The sequence below is a fragment of the Panulirus ornatus genome, chromosome 2 (genome assembly GCF_036320965.1).
Source record: "Panulirus ornatus isolate Po-2019 chromosome 2, ASM3632096v1, whole genome shotgun sequence".
Classification (NCBI taxonomy): domain Eukaryota; kingdom Metazoa; phylum Arthropoda; class Malacostraca; order Decapoda; family Palinuridae; genus Panulirus; species Panulirus ornatus.
Genome location: NC_092225.1, coordinates 66,873,910 through 66,900,903, shown reverse-complemented (window position 1 = coordinate 66,900,903; position 26,994 = coordinate 66,873,910). Strand labels below are relative to the sequence as shown.

General features: G+C 39.3%; 1 protein-coding gene across 3 annotated transcripts; it reads right to left on the bottom strand.

Moving 5' to 3' along the window:
* Positions 1 to 1,322: 1,322 nt before the first annotated feature.
* Positions 1,323 to 26,227, bottom strand: LOC139752899 (solute carrier family 22 member 6-like). Of its 3 annotated transcripts, none has more exons than XM_071668940.1 (13): positions 26,119 to 26,227; positions 17,982 to 18,098; positions 17,267 to 17,384; positions 16,280 to 16,517; positions 13,513 to 13,616; positions 12,877 to 13,031; positions 12,430 to 12,598; positions 10,230 to 10,362; positions 8,254 to 8,438; positions 4,989 to 5,149; positions 2,821 to 2,885; positions 2,398 to 2,517; positions 1,323 to 2,212 (listed from the first exon to the last, which is right to left on the bottom strand). In XM_071668940.1, exons 2-13 carry the CDS (start codon positions 18,064 to 18,066, stop codon positions 1,988 to 1,990), a joined length of 1,758 nt encoding a protein of 585 aa, XP_071525041.1. In that variant the 5' UTR covers positions 18,067 to 18,098; positions 26,119 to 26,227; the 3' UTR covers positions 1,323 to 1,987. The 3 variants fall into 3 exon arrangements, with proteins under 3 accessions (XP_071525041.1, XP_071525051.1, XP_071525061.1); XM_071668950.1 differs by having other exon boundaries at positions 26,180 to 26,207; XM_071668960.1 differs by lacking the exons at positions 12,430 to 12,598; positions 12,877 to 13,031.
* Positions 26,228 to 26,994: the final 767 nt, after the last annotated feature.

Here is a 26,994-nt window from a genome sequence, read left to right as displayed (position 1 = left end):
AGGTGACGAAGATAATGATGAACTTGATCATCATAGTGATGTTGATAATCACCATCATCATGATCATTATAGTGATCACATCGACAATAATAATGATAGTGCTAGAAGTGATGATGTCAGCAATGATAGGTAACTTAAGAATGATCATTATATCAATAAAAATAATAACTATGAATCATCAATGATGAGAGTAATTCAGACGGAAAAGAAGAGATCTTAAATTCTAACGATTTTCAAAATACTACTGCGATCTTAGGTTAGGAAACCTCCCTTCAGAAAATAGTGTAAGGTGGGAGTTATCATAACATAACTCACCTTCTCCCACCACCTAATACCTTTCTTGAGCTGGAAATATTTTCACCTCGCCACACCTGAAATCCCAACGTTAAAGAAGCAGAATTATTTTTGCTGTAAACCTCGTTAGCACTTCACGTTCTGCCTGACCCAACAGACGAAGAATGAAACTTAATAACAGTAGTGGAAAGGGATATGGAGTTTGGGCTAAAATACTGAGTTCTTTTATGTTGGAGTTCTCTCCTTTTCCTCGCCTTTCTTTGGACTTTTCGCACAGGTTATGAGTGTCGGCTTCTTGCTGGAGCACAGAGGACGAAAGGTAAGGAAAGTACTTTTGAGTTGCGGGAGTTCAACTCCAACCCAACACACCCTTTCTCTCGCACACAACACTGGACAACACATAACTCATGCATATCAATATTTCTTTTTCTAGTTTTTTTTTCTTATTTTTCAATATGCATCTACAATTAGAAGCTTAGCATCTAGAATCCAAAATTTAGCATCTAGAATCCGAAGCTTTGCATCTAGAATACGAAAAAAACTGTTAACATCGATTTTCTCGTTCAAAGTTTAACTTCAATACTACATACAGAAATGATTGCAGAATCCTAACATCTGAAAAACTCGTATCCTTTAACAGAGGGTTTCTAAACTTAGCCAGTACCTTTCTAAAGGTCCCTGCAACCCAAGGCTGAGCCACTTCCAGAAGTAGGAAAACGCAGACTCCTTGAAAGTGAGGTGTTCTTTGACGAGACCCTACTCCTAATGGTACAGACTTGCAGAACCGTGAGTTATCACTCGCGAGAAGGCGGAGTCCGGAAACACGCACACACACACACACACACACACACACACACACACACACACACACACACATATATATATATATATATATATATATATATATATATATATATATATATATATATATATATATATATATATATATATATATATATATATATATATATATATATATATATATATATATATATATATATATATATATATATATATATATATATATATATATATATATATATATATATATATATATATATATATATATATGAAGACATAAGAATTGCGACACACCTGACAGTAGCTATACCTAACACTTTGTCTAGCAGGACTTCGGAACATCAGGTATGTCTCGGAACCTTTGTCCACGACTGTGTATATATCTAGCACATGTAGAAGGCAATGCTTATCATGTAAGGTACAAGGTTCAACTCTGAGGTATTATTTTTCATTTATGCGACCGTTGGCACGATCATTTTTGTGACTATAGTTAAAGGAATGCATTCTATAATCATAATCAGGCATTTGTTAATGATAGAGAAGTACACCTGGTTCATTAAGGTTGAAATCTAGGTAACGAGTTACAAACGCTGCTTAAATTTTGCTAATTACAAAGCACAGTTTACGTGTATAATGAAAGTGAAGATAAATTTTCGTACTTTATGACTTCCTGTTGAAATCGAACTTTTTCAAATGATTCTGATTTTATAGTGGTTATCCCTCCATTCCTACCTACGGAACAGTTCCATATGTTTTTTTCTTTCTTTTTTCTTTAATTTGTCAAGAAAACGATCCCATGGAACCACCATCTAAACATCTCTCAAGAATAGTTCATCTCAACTCTTACTCTCGCTTCGTTTCTCTTCATTTTCATTTCTTCACATTGCTTATACTACTCTCCTGACTGCTGCTTCTCTTCCTTTGTACGTCCTTGGAAGCTTGCCGAGCATTTCTGAATGGTGCTACTCTTTTCGATCGAGCCTCCTCGGTTCTCTACATCGTGGATGGTCTCTGGGAGAGGTCTGTTCCTGGTCTCTGGTAGGAGAAGGGCTAGGAGGCCTCCTAGGATCCCCGCGCCTCCTAGGATTATGCTTATCGCCCACTTGGCATGCAGTGCCTGGATTAGAGAAGGAATGAAAAGAATGCCTTAGCAAGATGCACACAGGCTGATATAACGTGGTTCTTGCAATATCCTCACTGGGTAGCCAAACTGAGGCCCTGAAAGAGAAAGCTGGCTGCTCTCTTGATGGAAATACGTACTGGGCTCACTTGTTTCTGGGATCGATAGGAGTGTAAACTTACCAAGATGTGAGTGATGAGAGGAGCACACAGGTCACCCACACCACCAGCAATTTCCACTAAAGTCATCCCTCGTACGCGTATCGCTGTCGGGAACAACTCAGTCATGAAAAAGGTGATTGTCTGTGGAATATACCATTATTTTCATGTAGACGTCTTCTGATTTTCCCTTGAATGTTGGCTAGTATTTTACCCATAAGAATATGAATGTACACTTTTGTATGGAAAGATATGACTACTTATTACCAGAGGGGATAAGAAAGCCTCTGTATCATGTATGAAAAATGTCAGTATTAGCTGGACTGTATGTTTGATACTTCTGAATAGCATACCTTCTGTTGATGCATGAATATACTCTATATCATATGTCACTAGAAATACTTGAATGTTGTATGGAGAGACTGTTAGAAGAAATCAATATCCTACCTGGAATATTGAGCTCATTGGGAAGAAAGCCAAAGCGATCAAGACCCATTTCACCCAACCATAGTCTGGAAGAGACAGAGAATGACACTGTTTGTATATGACAGATATATTCTAAACACAATAATGTATTGATGATAAATCACATCCAAGTAAAGAAGGTGAGACTTACTATTATGAGAGAGAGCTGTCACTGTTCTGAGAGAGAGAGAGAAATAATGAATGGTACGTTGCATCTCAGAGAACCAGTTTACTCAGCTGTCCTGCTTGATACTTTAAGAATACTTTCATCTGGTCACATGATAGTAACAGGAAAAGTATTCAGAATGATTTAAGTTTACTTGAGTTAATGAGTTCAGAAAACTTTCAAAATGGAACGTCATATCAGGTCTGCGGGGCCTGGATGTGGATAGGGAGCTGTGGTTTCGGTGCATTGCATTATGACAGCTAGAGACTGAGTGTGAACCGATGTGGCCTTTTTTGTCTATTTTCCTGGCGCTACCTCGCTGAAGCAGGGGGTAGCAACGCTGTTTCCTGTGGGGCGGGGTAGCGCCAAGAAAAGATGAAGGCAAGCAAGTATGAATATGTATATACATATATATATATATATATATATATATATATATATATGTATATATATATATATATATATATATATATATATATATATATATATATATATATATATATATATATATATATATATATATATACATATTTTTTTTTGCTTTGTCGCTGTCTCCCGCGTTTGCGAGGTAGCGCAAGGAAACAGATGAAAGAAATGGCCCAACCCACCCCCATACACATGTATATACATACACGTCTACACACGCAAATATACATACCTACACAGCTTTCCATGGTTTACCCCAGACGCTTCACATGCCCTGATTCAATCCACTAACAGCACGTCAACCCCGGTATACCACATCGATCCAATTCACTCTATTCCTTGCCCTCCTTTCACCCTCCTGCATGTTCAGGCCCCGATCACACAAAATCCTTTTCACTCCATCTTTCCACCTCCAATTTGGTCTCCCACTTCTCCTCGTTCCCTCCACCTCCGACACATATATCCTCTTGGTCAATCTTTCCTCACTCATTCTCTCCATGTGCCCAAACCATTTCAAAACACCATCTTCTGCTCTCTCAACTACGGCCTTTTTATTTCCACACATCTCTCTTACCCTTACGTTACTTGCTCGATCAAACCACCTCACACCACACATTGTCCTCAAACATCTCATTTCCAGCACATCCATCCTCCTGCGCACAACTCTATCCATAGCCCACGCCTCGCAACCATACAACATTGTTGGAACCACTATTCCTTCAAACATACCCATTTTTGCTTTCCGAGATAATGTTCTCGACTTCCACACATTCTTCAAGGCTCCCAGGATTTTCGCCCCCTCCCCCACCCTATGATCCACTTCCGCTTCCATGGTTCCATCCGCTGCCAGATCCACTCCCAGATATCTAAAACACTTTACTTCCTCCAGTTTTTCTCCATTCAAACTTACCTCCCAATTGACTTGACCCTCAACCCTACTGTACCTAATAACCTTACTCTTATTCACATCTACTCTTAACTTTCTTCTTTCACACACTTTACCAAACTCAGTAACCAGCTTCTGCAGTTTCTCACAAGAATCAGCCACCAGCGCTGTATCATCAGCGAACAACAACTGACTCACTTCCCAAGCTCTCTCATCCCCAACAGACTTTATACTTGCCCCTCTTTCCAAAACTCTTGCATTTACCTCCCTAACAACTCCATCCATAAACAAATTAAACAACCATGGAGACATCACACACCCCTGCCGCAAACCTACATTCACTGAAAACCAATCACTTTCCTCTCTTCCTACACGTACACATGCCTTACATCCTCGATAAAAACTTTTCACAATTTCTAACAACTTGCCTCCCACACCATATATTCTTAATACCTATATATATATATATATATATATATATATATATATATATATATATATATATATATATATATATATATATATATATATATATATATATATATATATATATATATATATATATATATATATATATATATCTACGTATGATTTACACTCGCATAATGTGACACAGCTCTGAATCTCTTTGGTGAGCAGAAGAGGAGGCTATGTGTGTAGATAGACACTCACCCGAGGGGATAAATGTGTCTAATGCAAGAAGTGACCCCGACATCAGTAAGGCACAAGCGACGAACGCTCTTCGTCCCACTCTGACGCTCATCGCTGCACCAAATAGGTTGGCCGCCATGCCCATGGCTCCCAAGACAATTACGTACTGGAAGGGGCTAGTACTATGGGCGAAAAAAAAGGAAACTATAATTATCTAAGATAATCTTTGGTCACAGAATGCATTTATGTTTGTATTTCTTTATCGTAAATGGTGACTCTAGCAGTTAAGGTATGAGGATGAAACACGGTGAAGTATTAAAATCATATACGTTTATTATGATTAATGATTGATTAAACAGTATCAATGATTAATGGAGGAATGCTGTGAGTTCGAGGGGACCTGAGTATCTTAATAATTGGGTTATAAAAGGAATGATTGTTTGCTTTATTATCCTATTCCCCCCCCCAAAAAAAAAAAATCAAAATAAGCATTTGTTGAATGTAAAATGATATAGTAATGGATGTCCAAAACAGTATACATACAAGGATATGAATGACGTAGATTGGAGAGATCATCCCTTCATGGCTTTTGAAAATAATAATGATAATGTTGATAATGATGATGATGATACCGCTACTAATAATAATAATAATAGTAATAATAATGATAATGATAATAATAACAATAATAATATTTTTTTTCTTTTTTTTTGTCGCTGTCTCCCGCGTTTGCGAGGTAGCGCAAGGAAACAGACGAAAGAAATGGCCCAACCCACCCCCATACACATGTATATACATACACGTCTACACACGGAAATATACATACCTATACATCTCAATGTACAAATATATATACACACAGACATATACATATATACACGTACATAATTCATACTATCTGCCTAAATTTATTCCCATCGGCACCTCGCCTCACATGGAATAACATCCCCCTCCCCCCTCATGTGTGCGAGGTAGCGCTAGGAAAAGACAACATAGACGCCATTCGTACACACTCAGTCTCTAGTTGTCATGTAATAATGCCCAAAACCACAGCTCCCTTTCCACATCCAGGCCCCACACAACTTTCCATGGTTTACCCCAGACGCTTCACATGCCCTCATTCAATCCATTGACAGCACGTCGACCCCGGTATACCACATCGATCCAATTCACTCTATTCCTTGCCCGCCTTTCACCCTCCTTCATGTTCAGGCCCCGATCACACAAAATCTTTTTCACTCCATCTTTCCACCTCCAATATGGTCTCCCACTTCTCCTCGTTCCCTCCACCTCCGACACATATATCCTCTTGGTCAATCTTTCCTCACTCATTCTCTCCATGTGCCCAAACCATTTCAAAACACCCTCTTCTGCTCTCTCAATCACGCTCTTTTTATTTCCACACATCTCTCTTACCCTTACATTACTTACTCGATCAAATCACCTCATACCACATATTGTCCTCAAACATCTCATTTCCAGCACATCCACCCTCCTGCGCACAACTCTATCCATAGCCCACACCTCGCAACCATACAACATTGTTGGAACCACTCTTCCTTCAAACATACCCATTATTGCTTTCCGAGATAATGTTCTCGACTTCCAAACATTCTTCAAGGCCTCCAGGATTTTCGCCCCCTCCCCCACCCTATGATTCACTTCCGCTTCCACGGTTCCATCCGCTGCCAGATCCACTCCCAGATATCTAAAACACTTTACTACCTCCAGTTTTTCTCCATTCAAACTTACCTCCCAATTGACTTGACCCTCAACCCTACTATACCTAATAACCTTGCTCTTATTCACATTTACTGTCAACTTTCCTCTTTCACACACTTTACCAAACTCAGTCACCAGCTTCTGCAGTTTCTCACATGAATCAGGCACCAGCGGTGTATCATCAGCGAACAACAACTGACTCACTTCCCAAGCTCTCTCATCCCCAGCAGACTGCATACTTGCCCCTCTTTCCAAAACTCTTGCATTCACCTTCCTAACAACCCCATCCATAAACAAATTAAACAACCATGGAGACATCACACACCCCTGCCGCAAACCTACATTCACTGAGAACCAATCACAATAATAATGACAATAATAATAATAATGATGATAATAAGGATAATAATAGTGATAATGAAAATGATAATGATAATAATTATATTGATAATAATGATAATAATGATAAAAATGATTATGATAATAATAATGATAACAACAACAACAACAATAATAATGATAATAATAATAATAATAATAATAATAATAATAATAATAATAACAATAATAATAATAATAATGATAATAATAATAACAGTAATCATAATAATAATAATAATAATAATAATGATAATAATAATAGTAATAATAATAATAATAATAATAATAATCATAATAATAATCATAATGTTAATAATAATAAAGATAATAATTATAATGATGATAATTATGATAATGATAATGATAACAATGATAATAATGATAATGATAATAATAGTAATGATGATAATAATTATAATAATGATAGTAATAATAATGATGATAACAATAATAACGATAGTGATAATGATGATAATAATAGTATAATAATACTAATGGTACTAATAATAATGATGATAATATTATAATGATAATTATAATAACAATGATTATAATGATAATGATAATAGTAATAATAATAATAATAATAATGATAAATGTAGTAATAATAACAATAATAATAGTAGTAATAATAACAGGATAATTGGTTGCATGCAGTGGGTGTCAAATCAAACATCTCCAACTCATTGACTGTACCAATAGATGGCACTCATGGATCAAGACTTATAGGATAACAATCCCTTGAACATCGTTAGACAAAGATAAGGAAGATCAAGAAGAATTTCCTATGATTGGCAGAGTCTGGTTTGATGTCTTGGTGAAGGTGTCTGGCCCCACATTTTGTTTGTTTGTTGGATACACCTTAAGTACCTGGTTAGCTTAAAGGTTCGTCTATGGCGATATCTTTGCGTGTGAATATTGGTATGAATATAGTGTGTCTTAAACCTCCCTAGAAATACAGTGTACCAACCCAATGGTGGATTAGGAATGTAGGATTCCACTGCTCTCTTACAGGATATAACTTCTTCTTAAACAATGGGATGTCCTACCTGACTCTTACAATGTCCTCTCGTGTACATTCTGCCATATTAGCAAGTAACTAGGGACTGTTAGCTGACCTCCAGCGTATGTATAGTACGGATCCCAACATTGCCAGCGATGAACAATGGCAGTTAACACCTACCTCGTGAAGTTGTTGCTATTGAGGGTGATTCCCATGTGGGACACCCGTGACTGGAAACAAACAGCTGGGGTGACAAGGATGATGGCACGCATGACAGGGAATTTCAGGGCTTGCCATAATGTCTGGTCTTCTTGTTTCTCAGTCGTTACTTCGTCCCCTGACGCCATATTCCTGATGTCGTTCATCTGAGTACGCATGATAACATCATCAATTATATATATATATATATATATATATATATATATATATATATATATATATATATATATATATATATATATATATTTTTTTTTTTTTTTGCTTTGTCGCTGTCTCCCGCGTTTGCGAGGTAGCGCAAGGAAACAGACGAAAGAAATGGCCCAACCCACCCCCATACACATGTATATACATACACGTCCACACATGCAAATACACATACCTACACAGCTTTCCATGGTTTACCCCAGACGCTTCACATGTCCTGATTCAATCCACTGACAGCACGTCAACCCCGGTATACCACATCGATCCAATTCACTCTATTCCTTGCCCTCCTTTCATCCTCCTGCATGTTTAGGCCCCGATCACACAAAATCTTTTTCTCTCCATCTTTCCACCTCCAATTTGGTCTCCCACTTCTCCTCGTTCCCTCCACCTCCGACACATATATCCACTTGGTCAATCTTTCCTCACTCATTCTCTCCATGTGCCCAAACCATTTCAAAACACCCTCTTCTGCTCTCTCAACCACGCTCTTTTTATTTCCACACGTCTCTCTTACCCTTACGTTACTTACTCGATCAAACCACCTCACACCACACATTGTCCTCAAACATCTCATTTCCAGCACATCCACCCTCCTGCGCACAACTCTATCCATAGCCCACGCCTCGCAACCATACAAAATTGTTGGAACCACTATTCCTTCAAACATACCCATTTTTGCTTTCCGAGATAATGTTCTCGACTTCCACACATTCTTCAAGGCTCCCAGGATTTTCGCCCCCTCCCCCACCCTATGATCCACTTCCGCTTCCATGGTTCCATCCGCTGCCAGATCAACTCCCAGATATCTAAAACACTTTACTTCCTCCAGTTTTTCTCCATTCAAACTTACCTCCCAATTGACTTGACCCTCAACCCTACTGTACCTAATAACCTTACTCTTATTCACATTTACTCTTAACTTTCTTCTTTCACACACTTTACCAAACTCAGTCACCAGCTTCTGCAGTTTCTCACGAGAATCAGCCACCAGCGCTGTATCATCAGCGAACAACAACTGACTCACTTCCCAAGCTCTTTCATCCCCAACAGTGGTTTCGGTGCATTATACATATTAGCTAGAGACTGAGTGTGAACGAAAGTGGCCTTTGTTGTCTTTTCCTAGCGCTACATCGCGCGCACGCGGGGATAGGGGGTGCCATTTCATGTGTGGCGGGTAAGCGGCGAGAATGGATGAAGGCCGCATGTATGAATATGTACATATGTATATGTCTGTGTATGTATATGTATGTATACGTTGAAATGTATAGGTATGTGAATATGCGTGTGTGGGTGTTTATGTATATACATGTGTATGTTGGTGAGTTGGGCCATTCTTTCGTTTGTTTCCTTGCGCTACCTTGCTAACGCGGGAGGTAGCGACAAAGTATAATAAATAAGATGAATATATAAGTTGCGTCAAACATTACTACTAACTTCCTAGTAATTACCCGGCATTACATTTTTGGTTCCTCGGAAAACTCTCACGTCCTTCACATTATCACTTATCTGCTACCATCGCACAAGGACATTGACTTTCCCTGGTTAGCTCTTAGATTCAGCTTTGAGATATCATATTCATCTTATTCACAAATGCTAAAGAGGAGTATAATATTACCTTGGACTCAATTGCCAAACTGGTTCAAGAGTTGAGTTGTTCTTTTGTCTTTATTCTACTCTTATTTAAATGTGTCTTTGCAGGTGCCAGCCGAGCTGGACGTAAAGGGTCTTACCTGCAACTTTGCCAGAGAAGCCTGGAAGGCGGACTGGTCGGAGCGGTTGAGGATGGCTGCTTTCTCCAGTACAGAGATCGCTTCCTCCCAGCGGCCTTTCTGTATCAGCCATCGGGGAGATTCCTTCAACAGCCTGATATTCCATCATGCAAAAAAGTATGTTCGTTAAATCCTTGAATGTAAATGTTTCCTTCAGCAACAACAATACTATAAAGAACATCTTAATCGAGAACTCACCAGAAAGTTCTGCAGGCTGTGTTTATTGAGTTATAGGTAAAAATTGTGATATGTTTTACGTTGGGCGGACTAGTAAGATCTTTCTGTTGGACTTAGGCACAATATATAAAGTACAAGAACAGGACAAGAATCAAATGCCTTATCTAATCATGTTAAAACTTATGATCATTTTATTGATTACAGTAATGCTATATGACTTATCAATTCTACTTCCGGTACCACGAGAAACATCCTTGAACCTTCTATTATTAGATACACAAAGAATTGTAACATTTATATTAGTGAAGGCTAAACAAATTGGATAGCTTTACTGTTGGCTAAATTTGTGAACAATTCCCTTTCTTGTCCGCATAATGTATTATAGGATACGCATGTTGCCAGACTTGAACGCTCTCAACCTCTGTTTGGGTAGTCACTTGTTTACCAAATGGCGTGTTATCTACGTCCCTTCCTTGTATATCAACTGCTATATTTCTTTCTTGAATCTCTCCTTGAAATGTGATCATTACACGAAAGTGCACTTGGGAACTTATCGTATTTCATTTCCCCGTGGGTTACAAGGAATATATATATATATATATATATATATATATATATATATATATATATATATATATATATATATATATATATATATATATATATATATATATATATATATATATATATATATATATACATATATATATATATATATACGAACAAAGTGCATATGAACGCGCACCTTCAGAGAACATACAAACCTCCAACAGCCAGGGTCGAGCCCGGGACCCATGTGCAACAGGCGGGAGCGCTACCGCTAGGATATGATCGCCCCTAACGACCATAGCCTAGCGGTAGCGCTCCCGCCTGTTGCACAGGGGTCCCGGGTTTGATTTGGCTGTTGAAGATTTGTATGATACATATATATATACATATATATTTTTTTTTTTCTTTTTTTTTTTTATACTTTGTCGCTGTCTCCCGCGTTTGCGAGGTAGCGCAAGGAAACAGAAGAAAGAAATGGCCCAACCCCCCCCCCCATACACATGTACATACACACGTCCACACACGCAAATATACATACCTACACAGCTTTCCATGGTTTACCCCGGACGCTTCACATGCCTTGATTCAATCCACCGACAGCACGTCAACCCCTGCACACCACACCGCTCCAATTCACTCCACTCCCCGCCCCCCCCCATATATATATATATATATATATATATATATATATATATATATATATATATATATATATATATATGTATATACCTTTCCTTACCTTCCTGCTCCAAAATTCCCATTTATTTCTAATGAGGCTCTTGCAGCAATCAGAAAGAAAACTGGCCACTTCCACCGGTCGGGCCCATCGGTCATAAAAACATTATAAAGAAAGAAACAAACGAATAACGTTTCACAAGATCTAGGCAGCCATTCGGCTGAAAATACACGGTTTATGTCTACCTCAGAACTGGGAGGGCATGATAGTTACAATCTAACTAATCACAAAAGAGTTTAAGATCAAGTTGGACCAGATATTTCCATATTCTGGATAAGCAGATGTACAGGGATGTTTATAGAGTAAATCGTAAGGTTCATACATTATGCAATTGTTTTTCCGTTAAATGAGGAAGTGTTACAGTAATACAGTATGTAACTTACCTCATAGCAAAACTAATAGAAAACTGAACTTGTTTGTGCAAATGCAGAGGGTGCAGGGCAACTGAGCAATGTGAAATTTAGCAAGAAGTTGGATAAGAAAGATATAAAGGAGTATTCTAACAATATGAGATTGGTGGAAAAATTACATAAGTTGAATGAAAAAATGGTACATGAGGACAGCAGACAAATATAAGAAAAATTAGGATAGAATAATGTTCGAGAGAATGGGGCCCAACGCGTTTAAAACTCGCTCCTTAACAGTACAATGGCACATGGTCCATTACGTCTAATGAGCATGATGTGAATGTTTCCTTACAATATCAGAGGAGGAGCGATGCATATCTGCACGGAGCTGACCAGCAAAAGGCGTCGCCAGGACCTCACCATGTACCCAACTGCTCCGAAACATATAATCGCAACACTCTGCATGATGTTGATCAGTATGCTGAATGTAGACCGATTCCTTGGTGGTATGCTCTCCACGACTGTGGTGAGGGAAAGCGAGAGAGAGGAGGAGTTAGGAACAGAGTATGACATGGAATTATGAGAAAGGAGGGACTAACAACGTGGTATAACGTGATGGTCAAGGAAGATTTTATAAATAGCTCGTTCGATCCCAAATGGTATTTAAGGAGCAAAGGGGTCTAACATGAGCAGGAGGCGTAGTTATGCTAATGACGTCGGCAGCAGGAATCTACAAAGATTCTGCACATTGTCAAATGTGGAAGGTACCGCAGGATATCAGGCTCAACAGAGTACTTACAGAGAGTGTAGGAAGCAAAGTAGATTATGAGGTTGGCTATTCCTGTGGCGAACCTGGCGGCTAGTACGACGCTGTACCACGGCAGGAAGACAATAACCATTATTGAAGGCAGGGATATCAGGGTTCCCAAGAGAAGGGTTCTCTTCCGGCCCAATCTACGGCAATGGAAAAGTATGTGTCACCAGAGGATCGAAAACACAGTATCAGCAGCGAAATGACACACACACACACACACACACACACACACACACACACACACACACACACACACATCCAAATCTTTGTACCTGTCACTGTGCCAGTTACTGAGATAAGAGGCGTACCCATCCATGGCACTGATCATTGAAGCGCCTCATGACCCCTGTAGCTACCACTGAGTTGTGCCAGTAAGGTATGTGTTGCTGTGGTGTGAATGACCGTTTTACTCCAGTTACTGAGGTGTACCCGATTACTACATCCTGTCACTGAAGTGTTTCCGACTATTGTATCCTGTTACTGAGGTGTACCTGCTGACTGATGCTACTTTGAAGTGTGCTCCGCCACCTGAGTGTCTCTCACCACTGTGTCTGTCACTTGAGATGTGACCACTAAATATCAATTGTTAGTGAGGTGAATCCAGTCACTGTAGGTGCTCACCTGTCACCGAGGAGTCCACAGATGAAGCATCCCAATATATTGCCGCAGGTGTACACCATCTGGAACAGGGGGCGAAGGGACTCCCTCTCGCACACCATGTGCCACTGAGGAGGGAACACAAGTTCTATAGTGTCTACTTGACTTACGGGTAATGAACCAATATATTGATATTCGCCCACAAAGGAGCTACTGAAGGAGCCTCTTGTTTGGCTACCCTGACCCTAAATATACATAATAGGGATACAAGATACCATTACTGTCCTTCACCAGATAACCTAGGTCATAGCATAGCCCAACAGGTTTTTTTAATATATGGCTTTCTTATGCAACACCTGACCTACAGCTATAGCGAGAAACGTGGATAAGATACACTTTTCATAACCACAGAGTAGCATAATGACTAAGTAATGCATCAGTGCACTTACCTACAGACACATTTGCTGAAAAAAAACTCTGATACTTCACATTAACATTTATATAGCTTATTTTCAACATATTTTAAGAAACATTACGGAGACGTAGTTGGTGAAAATTGAATTCCACATTATTTACCCTTGTCTTGCACCCAGGGGGTAAGTGACAACGTTTCTGTGACTTCAATTTCACACTGGAAATGGATGTTAGGCACTGTATGTTTACTGACCGCTTCATATTGCTGAGGACAAAGGAGAAACCTTATTTGGCTTTTACGACGTTTCCGAGATAAAACAAATAATATCAATCAGAAGTTCTTCCCAGGATCGGCGCCGGTGACTTGATTGAAGACAATGAAATCACAGCAAAAATATTATGTAACTTTTTTTTCCATCTGCATTTGCGAATGAAGGCACGATGGATATCCCGAACCGTTCCAGTTTCAATGAAAAGAGAGGGAAACGTTCTTCAACAAAATGACATAAACAATGAAGACATTCTTTCAGCAATAAACGGAATGAAAATAAATAAAACGGCAGGCTATGATAAGTTTTATGCGAGAATAATGGAAGAGACGAAAAATGAGATACTTAAGCTCTTGACTGCCCTCTTCTATATATCACTTGCTCCGGGAGAAGTTCCAGACGAATGAAGTTTGCCAATGTAACACCGATATTCAAAAGGAGAATAACTCACTGCCCACAAAAGTCCCATTATCCTAATGTCTACAGTTGGAGAACTTAGAGAAACCACCATTCGAGATAAAATTGTAAACCATTTAGAAGACCATCTCATATTAAGCGATTCTCACCATGGTTTTCATCGATATCGCTCATGTCTGACAAATCTGCTTAATTCCTTTTATGATATATTCAACACGTATGACGAAAGTTAAGCAATTGATGTTATCTAACCAAATTTTCAAAATGCTTTCGGTAAGGTTCTGCATCAAAGATTACCAACAAAAATCAAGTTACATGGCACTGATGGAGTTGTACTTCAGTCTGTAGGAAATTGATCAACTGGCCGTAAACAAAGGGTTATGATTAATGGTCAAGCTTCAAAATGGTTAGACGTAATAAGTGGAGTGCCACAAGGCTTAGTCTTGGGACCGGTTCTCTTTCTCATATATATCAGTTACATTGATAATGGGCTGCGTTGCAAGGAATCAAATTTCGCTGATGATACAAAGATAAGAAATATCACTACACAAGAATAAGAAAGTCTACAGCTTCCATCTGACATACACAATCTGACTCTTAAGTGGCAAATGAATTTCGCTATAGATAAATGCAAAATTTTGCACCTCGGTAGCAAAACTGAAAAGGCAAGCTACAGTATGAATTCTGTTCAACTGCAAAAGGTAAATGAGGAAAAAGACTTAGGTTTGATAATCTCTCGTGACCTAAAACCCAGTATGCAGTGCACAGATGCATTGAAAAAACCTAACAAAATTCTACTCTTTGCAATTCACTGATCATTCACATCTTGAATATTGTATTCAATTTTGGTAACCCTACCTGAAGAAAGACATTGACAGAATGTAGAGAGTACAGCGTCAAGCTACCAAGATGATTACCGAACAGAAACAAATCCTACGAGATCAAATTGAATTACTTGAATCTATTTAGCTCAGAAAAGAGAAGTCTGAAATGTGATCTAATGCAAGTATCAAAAATTATTAAAGCTTTGAGGATTTTGATCTATCAAGTTACCTAAGACTTGACTCGTCAGATTTTACTTAATGGATTCAAACTCGTAGGCAAACGCGTTACCTCGAATGAGGCGAAGTACTTTTGCTTCAACAGAATGATTAACATACGCAATGATTTGCCGAATAGAGCTGTTGAAAGCAACACTATGGCTACATTTAAGACTAGACTTGGTAAATTCTTCGCTCTTAAGTCCACGACTTTCATCACTTACGCCTCTTTAGTCAGTGACAATTTGCAGATTATCTGTATGTCTAATTTTGTCCACACTATTCCTGTGAGTTTCCTTGATATAGTCCACCATCACAAAGAGCCTCAAAAGAACCCAGTGGTCTGTTGCTGTTCTAATGCCTATGTATTCTTTTGTATAAATGATTTTGATTACTTATGACTATAATAAGGGAAAAAGGAATTCTTCATTCGTGGGGCTCTATCTTTTTGAACTCATTTATAACAAAAATTCTAAATCATTCTATACTGTCAGCATTCACAGTTTTATTGTTTAGTTTATTCCATTTATCCATTACTCGTATGTTATAAAAACAAATCTTTATATCTTTTCCCATAAGATTGTTCTTGTTTTCTTTTACGCTCAATTTCATGATATAATATCAAATGATAACTCTGCTGGGGGGCCTTACCTCGGAAATGATAGAGTTCTCGAAGACGGACGTGTCATAATGGACGACTGGGCAGGAGGGTGGACCAGGAGGGTTGATGTAAAGAAGCGGAGGGCGTTGCTGGTCCGCCTGAGAGACAGGGACGACCTCGATGAGAGGCTGGGAGCTTTGCTGGTCCACCTCGCTGAGACACCTGTTGTCGTACCCACCATCCACGTCACTCTGGTTGTGTGCTTCGCTCCACCAGTATCCCGTCTCACTGTTGAGGAGGGAGCAGCAGGTTACTGATTTGCTTCCTGACTATTGCTCTGTCTCCCATCTATATGTAACGTGTTGAGCACAACTGGTCAAGTACAACTGGAGGGATGTATAAGGACTTCATAGTTCAGCAAAAGAACATTTACCACTTAATCTTCCTAATGACACAGTGTATTTTCATTTTGATTTATGATTCATCCTTCTATCATGTTAGGTGGGTTACATACGTGATATTCATCGTTGGAGGAAGTAACACGAGTGCATTGTTGCTGTCGGTTATGGTGATATATGTCTCTCCAAATCAGGTTGACGTGAGTCTATGGCCGACCTTGATGGAATGTCATTGTTAGTTAAATTCCTCAGGTCATCGCTGAACCATTACTTCCATATTCCTCTACAACACTAGAGGCCGTGGTCGAGCTCTTTGACACAATGGTTTCAAAACGGAGGTAGTTGTGCTGTATGTGATACGTGAGAACAATGCACATACTCCATGGCGTTAACCTTAAAAGTTACTCCGTTAGTAAGTATATTATGAATGTGTTCCTTAGAGTAATAAATGTCTGGTAGTCTGTCTTACGTGTATTTCATTAAGAACAGAATATCTATTCAATCTGAATTCTTAAGCGCGTTGAAGTGATTTTTGCAGAAGTGAGGCGGGTCACAAGGTGTTGGAGGGGGAGGGTAAGAAGTGCCCTGTACATGACTTTGGGAGTCACAGTAACATGATGTGTAGCAGGAAGATGTTACCTGTTGATAGTCGCGTTGGCTGTGCTTGTGATGAAATAGCCACCGCTGGAACACTTGAAAGGTAAGGGTGCACCGTAGAGAGAGACGCCCATCCACTGTCCCGGGCCTGAGGACTGCGCTGAGATAATGAAGGGATACTATAGTCTCCTTGCCTCCCAGGAGCATAGGTTTGCAGATTTTTTGTTATCATGTGATGTGACGACAAGGAAGAAAAAAGGATATCTATGATTGAGGGCCTGGCAGCCAGAGATAATCATGACATGAACAGGAAAGAAAGCTGCAGACCGAGCCCTTTGGTGAAATCTACATCTATAAAACTGGACCTTTTTGACAGAGCACCAGAGACGGTATCTCTCAGAACGGTAAAGTAAAATTCTGCAGCTGTGATAAAATACATAAAGATATTGTGAAGCCCTTTAGTTTTGTTTTCTTCTTCTCTAGTGTGATATTCCCATCGGTGCTTTAAGAATGCCAGGCGTGGACACCAGATGCAAATGTAGGGGAGAGGATGGATATGACAGTTTACGTATAACGTACCTAAACTAGAGTCTTCCATCATCATTCATTACTAGTTTTCAGCATTTAGTACGAAAAAAGGCTAAATCAGAACCCTTCCCTCCCTCACCCCCCTTTTTTTCTAATACATTTTCTTTACCTGTCACCTTCTTTTTTCTTTTTCGTCTGCACCTCACCGTTGTCATGAAATCAAACTAACCTATAATGATGAAAACGACGATCGGTGCTTGCCACAAACCCCAGCCCACCTGCTCCATCACATCGTCTAGGTTGTCCCTCACCATCGTGGCCGCCAGCCTCACTCAGCCCAGGAGCCCTGACGCAGGGGAAAGCATTGACAGTGACGTGGGTTTCGATCACAAACGAATGCTTGTGTTACTAGAGGATGTAAAGCTATTGATAATAAGATATGGTTAGTTATGCTCAGTACGACTAATACTTGTATCAAGGGTATCATTACCATTTATTGGCTCTACTGTTACTATCATCATCAATTGTTATTATCATTTTATCATTATCATTATTATCATTATCATTATTGTTATTATTATTATTATTATTATTATTATTATTATTATTATTATTATTATTATCATCATCATTAATATTATTATCATCATTATTATCATTATTATTAATATTATCATTATCATTATAATTATTATTATCATCATCATTATTATCATTATTATTGTTATCATTATCATTATTATTATTATTATTATTATTATTATTATTATTATTATTATTATTATTATTATTATCATTATTCATTTTATTATTATTATTATTATTAGTAGTAGTAGTAGTAGTATTAATACTATTATTATTATCATTATTATCATCATCATTATTCTTGTTATTATAATCAGTATCATTATATTCATTATCATCATTATTCTAGTTGTTATATTCATTATCATTAAATTCATCATCATCATTATAATCAGTGTTATTATCATTATCATTATCATTGTACAAAACCAAGATTCCCGTGACGAAGAGGTCCTGGGGCTATAACCACAGTGACCTCACCCGTCATTTTCAGCCTGAGCTCGTGCATCTGCAAGGCTGCTCAACACACCAGCAGGGACAGAATGAACTCTCTAGAAAGGAATTCTCTGACAAGACGACTCTCGTCCGTCAACTTACGATGATACGTCACTAATTCGAAGAAGACAGCGAAAAAGGATTGATGTAATTAAGGGAATTGTTACATCTAGTATATTCTCGAATGCAAAAGAGGCAAAAACATTAATTTGCGTGGTCATACTGCTTCAGGGTCGCGCTGGGAATAGAGGAGACATGGGAAGTCATGTGTCTACTTGCTACGATAATAATGCCCGTCCATGAGACCCCACGACTCACAGTCAGAGCGTGTCTTGGCAAGCTTGAGACCAGGATGATGTCCTGTGTAGCAACAGGAGAGTATTGATTGCCTATGAACAAGGTTTTGAGGATCCTCTATTCTTTCAGTCTGTTCTTCAAACAATTCCTTCTCATGCCTTCTGAATAATCATCCGTAACCAGCGTCCATATACTGGTTGGTTGAGCATTTCCTAGTGCGTTTTTTTTGTCACATGCAGAATCAGCTTCGAATTTTCAGAACCATTCTAACACCTTATCCAATACGAGGACTGCATGTATGTAGTCTACATTACAACAGCAGGATTTCAGTCCAAATCAGAAAGACTGGGATATCGCGAGACGCTTCGAGAACAACATGAGAGATGTTAGATGCTGCAGATGTGAGATAATGTGATAGCTTAATGCCTCCTAGTGTCTTGCGTGCCCGATAATAGCTGTGGAGTTAATCCACCCGCCTTCCTAATCGAAGATGCTGGCTCACGGCCATGATGTGAGTGAAGAGCATTTACCTCCCCAGTGAAGCTTTTTAATTTGCTTGGTTCTAGGTCTTCATTCGCATATCATGACTGGCGGAGGATGAATGACTAGATATAGTGCTGTGGATACGGAGTGTGATGGTTATAGGTGGGGCGTAATAACCAGTCACAAATGTGTCCACTGGAATAATGTTTTTCTAACAGCATCGCAACATCGCTTCAGGAAGACATGACGGTGAATGAGTGCCGATGATCAGATCAATAATTCAGAGAGACCCACCATGCTCCACTTCGAAACCAACACAGGACATGCTGGAGCATGTTCGTGTTATGTAGATATACAAACCAGTTCGGTTCAGTAATGGTTCTGAGGCTGCAGGGATACACTACACGAACATTGAGTCACCGAATGACTTGGTCACTATCGATGCAGGAATCTATTTCCCAGAGCACTCATGAAATGTGAGAAATACTTAGAAAAGCAAATGAATTTGTATGTAGCATTTATGGATCTGGAGAAGGCATATGATAGAGTTGATAGAGATGCTCTGTGGAAGATATTAAGAATATATGGTGTGGGATGCAAGATGTTAGAAGCAGTGAAAAGTTTTTATCGAGAATGTAAGGCATGTGTACGTGTAGGAAGAGAGGAAAGTGATGGGTTCTCAGTGAATATAGGTTTGCGGCAGGGATGCGTGATGTCTGCATGGTTGATTAAATTGTTTATGGATGGGGTTGTTAGGGAGTAGAATGCAAGAGTTTTGGAAAGAGGGGCAAATATGCAGTCTGTTGTGCATGAGAGAGCTTGGGAAGTGAGTCAGTTTTTGTTCGCAGATGATACAGCGCTGGTGGCTGATTCATGTGAGAAACTGCAGAAGCTGGTGACTGAGTTTGGTAAAGTGTGTGAAAGAAGAAAGCTGAGAGTAAATGTGAATAAGAGCAAGATTATTAGATACATTAGGGTTGAGGGACAAGTCAATTGGGAGGTAAGTTTGAATGGAAAAAACTGGAGGAAGTGAAGTGTTTTAGATATCTGGGAGTGGATTTGGCAGCGGATGGAGCCATGGAAGCGGAAATGAATCATAGGGTGAGGGAGGGGGCGAAAGTTCTGGGAGCGTTGAAAAATGTGTGGAATCGAGAACGTTATCTTGGAAAGCAAAAATGGGCATGTTTGAAGGAATAGTGGTTCCAACAATAATACATGGTTCGAGGCGTGGGCTATAGATAGAGTTGTGCGGAGAAGGGTGGATATGCTGGAAATGAGATGTTTGAGGACAATATGTGGTGTGAGGTGGTTTGGTCGAGTAAGTAATGAAAGGGTAAGAGAGATGTGTAGTAATAAAAAGAGTGTGGTTGAGAGAGCAGAAGAGGGTGTTTAGAAATGGTTTGGTCACATGGAGAGAATGAGTGAGGAAAGATTGACAAAGAGGATATATGTATCAGAGGAGAAGTGGGAGACCAAATTGGATGTGAAAAGATGGAGTGAAAATGATTTTGAGTGATCGGGGCCTGAATATGCAGGAGAGTGAAAGGCGTGCAAGGAATAGAGTGAATTGGAACGATGTGGTATACCGTGGTCGATGTGCTGTCAATGGATTGAACCAGGGCATGTGAAGCGTCTGGGGTAAACCATGGAAAGTTCTGTGGGGCCTGGATGTGGAAAGGGAGCTGTGGTTTCGGTGCATTATACATGACAGCTAGAGACTGAGTGTGAACGAATGTGGCCTTTGTTGTCTTTTCCTAGTTCCACCTCGCGCACATTTAGGGGGAGGGGGTTGTTATTTCATGTGTGGCGGGGTGGCGACGGGAATGAATAAGGGCAGACTATGAATTATGTACATGTGTATATATGTATATTTCTGAGTGTGTATGTATATGAATACGTTGAGATATATAGGTATGTATATATGCGTGTGTGGACGTATATGTATATACATGTGTATGTGGGTGGGTTGGGCCATTCTTTCGTCTGTTTCTTTGCGCTACCTCGCTAACGCGGGAAACAGTGACAAAGTATGATATATATATATATATATATATATATATATATATATATATATATATATATATATATATATATATATATATATATATATATATATATTCCTATGAGTCCACGGGGAAAATGAAACACGAAAAGTTCCCAAGTGCACTTTCATGTGATAATCACATCATCAGGGGAGACACAAGAGAGAAATATAACAGTCAGTTGATATACATCGAAGAGACGAAGCTAGCACACCATTTGGTTATATCTCTCTATTGTGTCTCCCCTGATGATGTGATTATTACACGAAAGTGCACTTGGGAACTTTTCGTGTTTCATTTTCCCCGTGGACTCATAGGAATATCTTGATCACGCGCAAAATTGTAATCCTTTCCAATATATATATATATATATATATATATATATATATATATATATATATATATATATATATATATATATATATATATATATATATATATATATATATATATATATATATATATATGTGGAGGAGAAAGAATACTTCCCATGTATTCCCCGCGTGTCATAGAAGGCGACTAAAGAGAGCGGGAGCGGGGGGGACTGGAAACCTTCCCTTTCTTGTATACTGAAAGAGAAAACAGAAGGAGTCAAGCGGGGAGTGCTCTTCCTTCTGAATATGTGTGGATGTAACCAAGATGAGAAGAAATGAGAGATAGGTAGTATGTTTGAGGAAAAAACCGTATATGTTCTGGATCTGAGTGAAACGAACCTCACGGGTAAAGGGAATAATGATTTGGAAAAGTTTTTTGAGTAAAGTCAGAGGTTGGTGCGAGGACAAGAGCTAAGGAAGGAGTAGTACCACTCCTGAAGCGAGAGTTGTGTGAGTGTGCGATTGAGTGTAAGAATGTATATTCTTGATTGATGAGGGGGTAAAACTTAAAGTGGATTGAGAGGTGGGTACTTATTGGTGCTTATGCACCTGGTCATGAGAAAAAAGATCATGAGAGGCAAGTGTTTTGGGAACAGCTGTGTGAGTTTGCCAGTAGCTTTGGTGCACGAGACCGTGAGTTAGTGATTGGTGATTTAAATGCGGTCATTACTGTGGCAGTTGAGGGCATAATTGTTGTACATGTGAACAGATATGGTGAAGAGCCCGTGGATTTGTGTGCTGAAAAAAGACTGGTGATTAGGAATACCTGGTTTAAAAAGAAAGATATACATAAGTATGCGTATGTGAGGAGGAGAGATGGTAAAATGCCATACTAAGATAACGTGTTAATTGATAGGAGTGTAGAAAGGAGACTTTTAGAAGTCAATGTTCTGAGAGGGGCAGTTGGTGGGATATCTGATCTAATTTTTGTGGAGGCAAAGGTGAAGATTTGTAGAGGTTTTCAAAAAAGAAGAGAGATTGTTGGGGAGAAGAGAGTGGTAAGAGTAAGTGAGCTTGGAAAGGAGACTTGTGTGAGGAATTATCAGGAGAGATTGAGTGTAGAATGACAAAAGGTGAGAGCAAATGACGTGAGGGGAGTGAGCAAGGAATGGGATGTATTGAGGGAAGTAGTGATGGCATGTGCAAAAGATGCATGTTGCATGAGAATGATTGGAGGTGGGAAGATTAGAGTGGTGAAATGAAGAAGTAAAGTTGTTAGTGAAAGAAGAAAGAGAGGCCTTTGGACGATACGTGCAAGAAAGAAATGTAAATGACTGGGAGATGTGTAGGAGGAAGCGGCAGGAGGTCAAGAGGGAGGTGCAAGGGTTGAAAAAGAGGGCAAATGAGAGCTGGGATGAGAGAATATCATTAAACTTCAGGGAGAATAAAACGATACTTTGGAAGGAGGTAAATGATTAGTGTAAGACCACAGAACCAATGGGAACATCGGTGAACTGGGCAAGGGGAAGTGATAACAGGTTGTGATGAAGTGAGTAGATGGAATGAGTATTTTGAAGGTATGTTGAATGTGTTTGTTGAATGTGGCATAAATAGGATGTTTTGGTCGGGGTGGTATGCGAAGTGAGAGGGTCAGGGAGAATGGTTTGGTGAAGAGAGAAGAGGTAGTGAAAGCCTTGCGGTAGATGAAATCCGGCTTTGGATGGAATTGAAGTCGAATTTCTGTTGTTCATTGGTTGGTAGGGATATTCAATGTAAGCATGGACCATGGTGAAGTGCCTGTGCATTGGCGGAATGCACGTATAGTGCCATTGTACAAAGGCAAAAGGGATGAGGTGAGTGTTCAAACTACAAAGGCATAGCTTTGTTGAGTATTCCTGGAAAATTGTATGATAGGGTATCGATTGAGAGGGTGAAGGCATGTACAGAGCATCAGACTGGGGAGGAGCAGTGTGGTTTCAGAAGTGGTAGAGGATATGTGGATCAGGTTCTTGCTTTGAAGAACGTGTTCGAGAATACTTAGAAAAAGAGACTGATTTTTATGTAGCAGTTATGGATGTGGAGAAGGCATATGATTGGGTTGATAGAGATGATTTGTGGAAGGTCTTAAGAGTATTTGGCGTGGGAGGTAAACTGCTAAAAGCAGTGAGAAGTTTTTATTGAGGGTGTAAGGCATGTGTACGAGTAGGAAGAAAGGAGAGTGATTAGTTCGCAGTGAAGGTCGGTCTACGGCAGGGGTGTGTGATGTTTCCATGGTTGTTTGATCTGTTTAAGGACTAGGTGATGTGTTAGGTAACGGCAAGAGTTTTGGAGAGAGGGGCGAGTATGCAATCTGTTTGGGATGAAAGGGCCTGGGAAGTGAGTCAGTTGTTGTTCGCCGATGATACAGCGCTGGTGGTTGATTCGAGTGAGAAACTGCACAAGTCGGTAACTGAGTTTGGAAAAGTGTGTGAAATTTGAAAGTTGAGAAAAGTGTGAATAAGAGCAAGATTATTAGGTTCAGTAGGATTGAAGAAGTTAGTTGGATATTTGGGAGTGGACTTGTCAGTGAATGAAAGTATGGAAGCGGAAGTGAGTCATAGGGTGGGGGAGAGGTTAAAGGTTCTGGGAGCGATGAAGAATGTATGGAAAGAGAGAACGTTATCTCGGAGGCCAAAAGTGGGTATGTTTGAAGGAACAGTAGTTTCAGCAATAGTATATGCTTGCGAGGCATGGGCTATATATAGAACTGTTCGGAGAAGGGTGGATGTGTTAGAAGTGAAGTGTCTGAGGACATTATATGGTGTGAGGTGGTTTGGTCGAGTAAGTAAGGAAAGGGAGAGAGAGATGTGTGGTAATAAAAAAGAATGTGGTTGAGAACGCAGAGAAGATGTGTTGAAATGGTTAGACGCATAGAGATAGTTAGTGAGGAAAGGTTGACAAATATGATATATTTGTCAGAAGTGAAGGAACAAGGAAAACCGGAAGACCAAATCGGATACGAAAGGATGAAGTGAAGAAGATTTTGAGCGATTAATGCCTGAGCATGTACGAAGGAGAAAGACAAGCACGAAATGAATTGAACTGGAACGATGTGATATATCCAGTTCAAACTGCCGTCAAGCATTTTTCGAGCCTACCTAAGTTGTACATACAAGAACTGTTCATTATGGAACCTTTTACCTTCCTTCCAAAACATTTTGTTATCCCTCCTAAAGTTTAGTGATATTCGCACACCCAAACTCTCATTTTCTTTCTTTTACAGACCATGCAGCTTCCTTTTGATCTCCTGCCGCTTTCTTTTATTTATCCTTCAGTCATTTGCACTCTTTCCTTTAGATACTGCCGAAATGCCTCTCTTTTCACGAGCAACTTTTCTTTTTCATCCCACTACTTGTTACCCTTTCTAATCTGCCCACCTCTCACCATTCGCATGTCACATGCATCTTCTGCATACGCCATCACTGCTTCCCTAAATACCTCCCACTCACCTTGCTTCATTTACTCTTACTTTTCCATTCTACACTAAATCTCCCCTAATGTTTCTTCACACGTCTCTATTCCAAACTCACTCACTTTCACCACTCTTTTCTCACCTATATTGTTTCCTTTTCCGAAAAGATCTAGAAATCTACACCCTCGCCTCCACAAGATAATGATCAGACATCTTACCAGCTACCCCTTTTAGCACATTTACATCCAAAAGTCTCTCTTTTACGCGACTATTACTGATAGGTGTTCCATCAGTGTCCACGGACCATCTTTCCTACTCACACACGTATACATGTGCAAGTTCCTTTTTCAGTCCAGGTATTCCCAATCACAGGTCCTTTTTCAGCACACAGCTTCACAATCTGTTCATTATTTCTATTCATAACTCTGAATACCCCAAGCCCCCAACTACTCCCCCAACTACCACATTACTTACCTTCGCATTTAAATCACCCATCACTAACACACGTTTCCATCTGCTCGCAAAACACATACCAATATATATATATATATATATATATATATATATATATATATATATATATATATATATATATATATATATATATATATATATATATATATATATATATATATATATATATATATATATATATATATATATATATATATATATATATATATATATATACAAACTCACGTTAGGGCAAGGATGAGAGTATCGCCCAGAGAAAGCCAAGTGACCTTCGCAAGCACCTCACCGGAGCAGATCTCTGGACGTCTCACCCGTTTGATAGCTGCCCGACGACTGTTGCCAAATTGTGATGATCTCGGATGAGAACTTTAAGCTGACTGAAAATCACTGATATCTAATCAATATAATCTCGCGTGAAATTTACTGTAAGTCTTGTCCAGCTGTCAGAAGTCGATGAGGACGCTATTGGTCAACTAATTCCCTTGTCAGGCAATGTTATAGTTTGCTTTTACTGTGTCACTGTCTATTTGAAATGAATGCGGGACGTGTCGAGAAGTTCTGGGATAAGCTGTGCTGAGAGCAGTGGACCAGTGCGCTACCTGACAGTCTTTTCTTCCTAACACTCATGGGCAGGAATGGAAATGAACAGCATTTTCTACCACTTTCTTCTTACGAGGATGAATTCGAGATAGCTTAAAGTAGTCTGGGAATAACCGTTTTCCCTCATCGTCTCCACCAGGGACTGACTTGCTAGTGATGGGACTTGTCATTATTGTTGTGGCTGTGTCTGATCAATTCTTTGCGATACCACTCATCATCGTTTGACTCATTCAATTTTGGTGGAACATGGACATCACTTTCAAGAGTCATGTTCGAACACTTTCAAGCACCTGGTCCTGAACATATTGTTGCAACTACAAAGAAAGTCCGGGTGACGGATCACGGACGGTCTATTTCTCTGCGTGAAGACTTGTGAGTTATACAGACGTAGGCGATAGCTTCCTTATAGACGAAGACCATAGCTTCCTTATAGATGTAGAACATAGCTTCCTTGCAATCGTTTACGTAAGTTGACCATAGCTTTCTTACAGACATAAACCA

Bases quoted from the DNA above. Each gene is read 5' to 3' on its own strand.
- LOC139752899 (XM_071668940.1), bottom strand. From the start codon at position 18,066: ATGGTGAGGGACAACCTAGACGATGTGATGGAGCAGGTGGGCTGGGGT. The intron at 2,886-4,988 runs GTGAGTGTCTAT...TGTCTCTTCCAG, and splicing joins AGACACATTTATCCCCTCGG to ACTATGGTTGGGTGAAATGG. The intron at 2,213-2,397 runs GTAAGTTTACAC...TCTCTAATCCAG, and splicing joins CTCTCATCACTCACATCTTG to GCACTGCATGCCAAGTGGGC.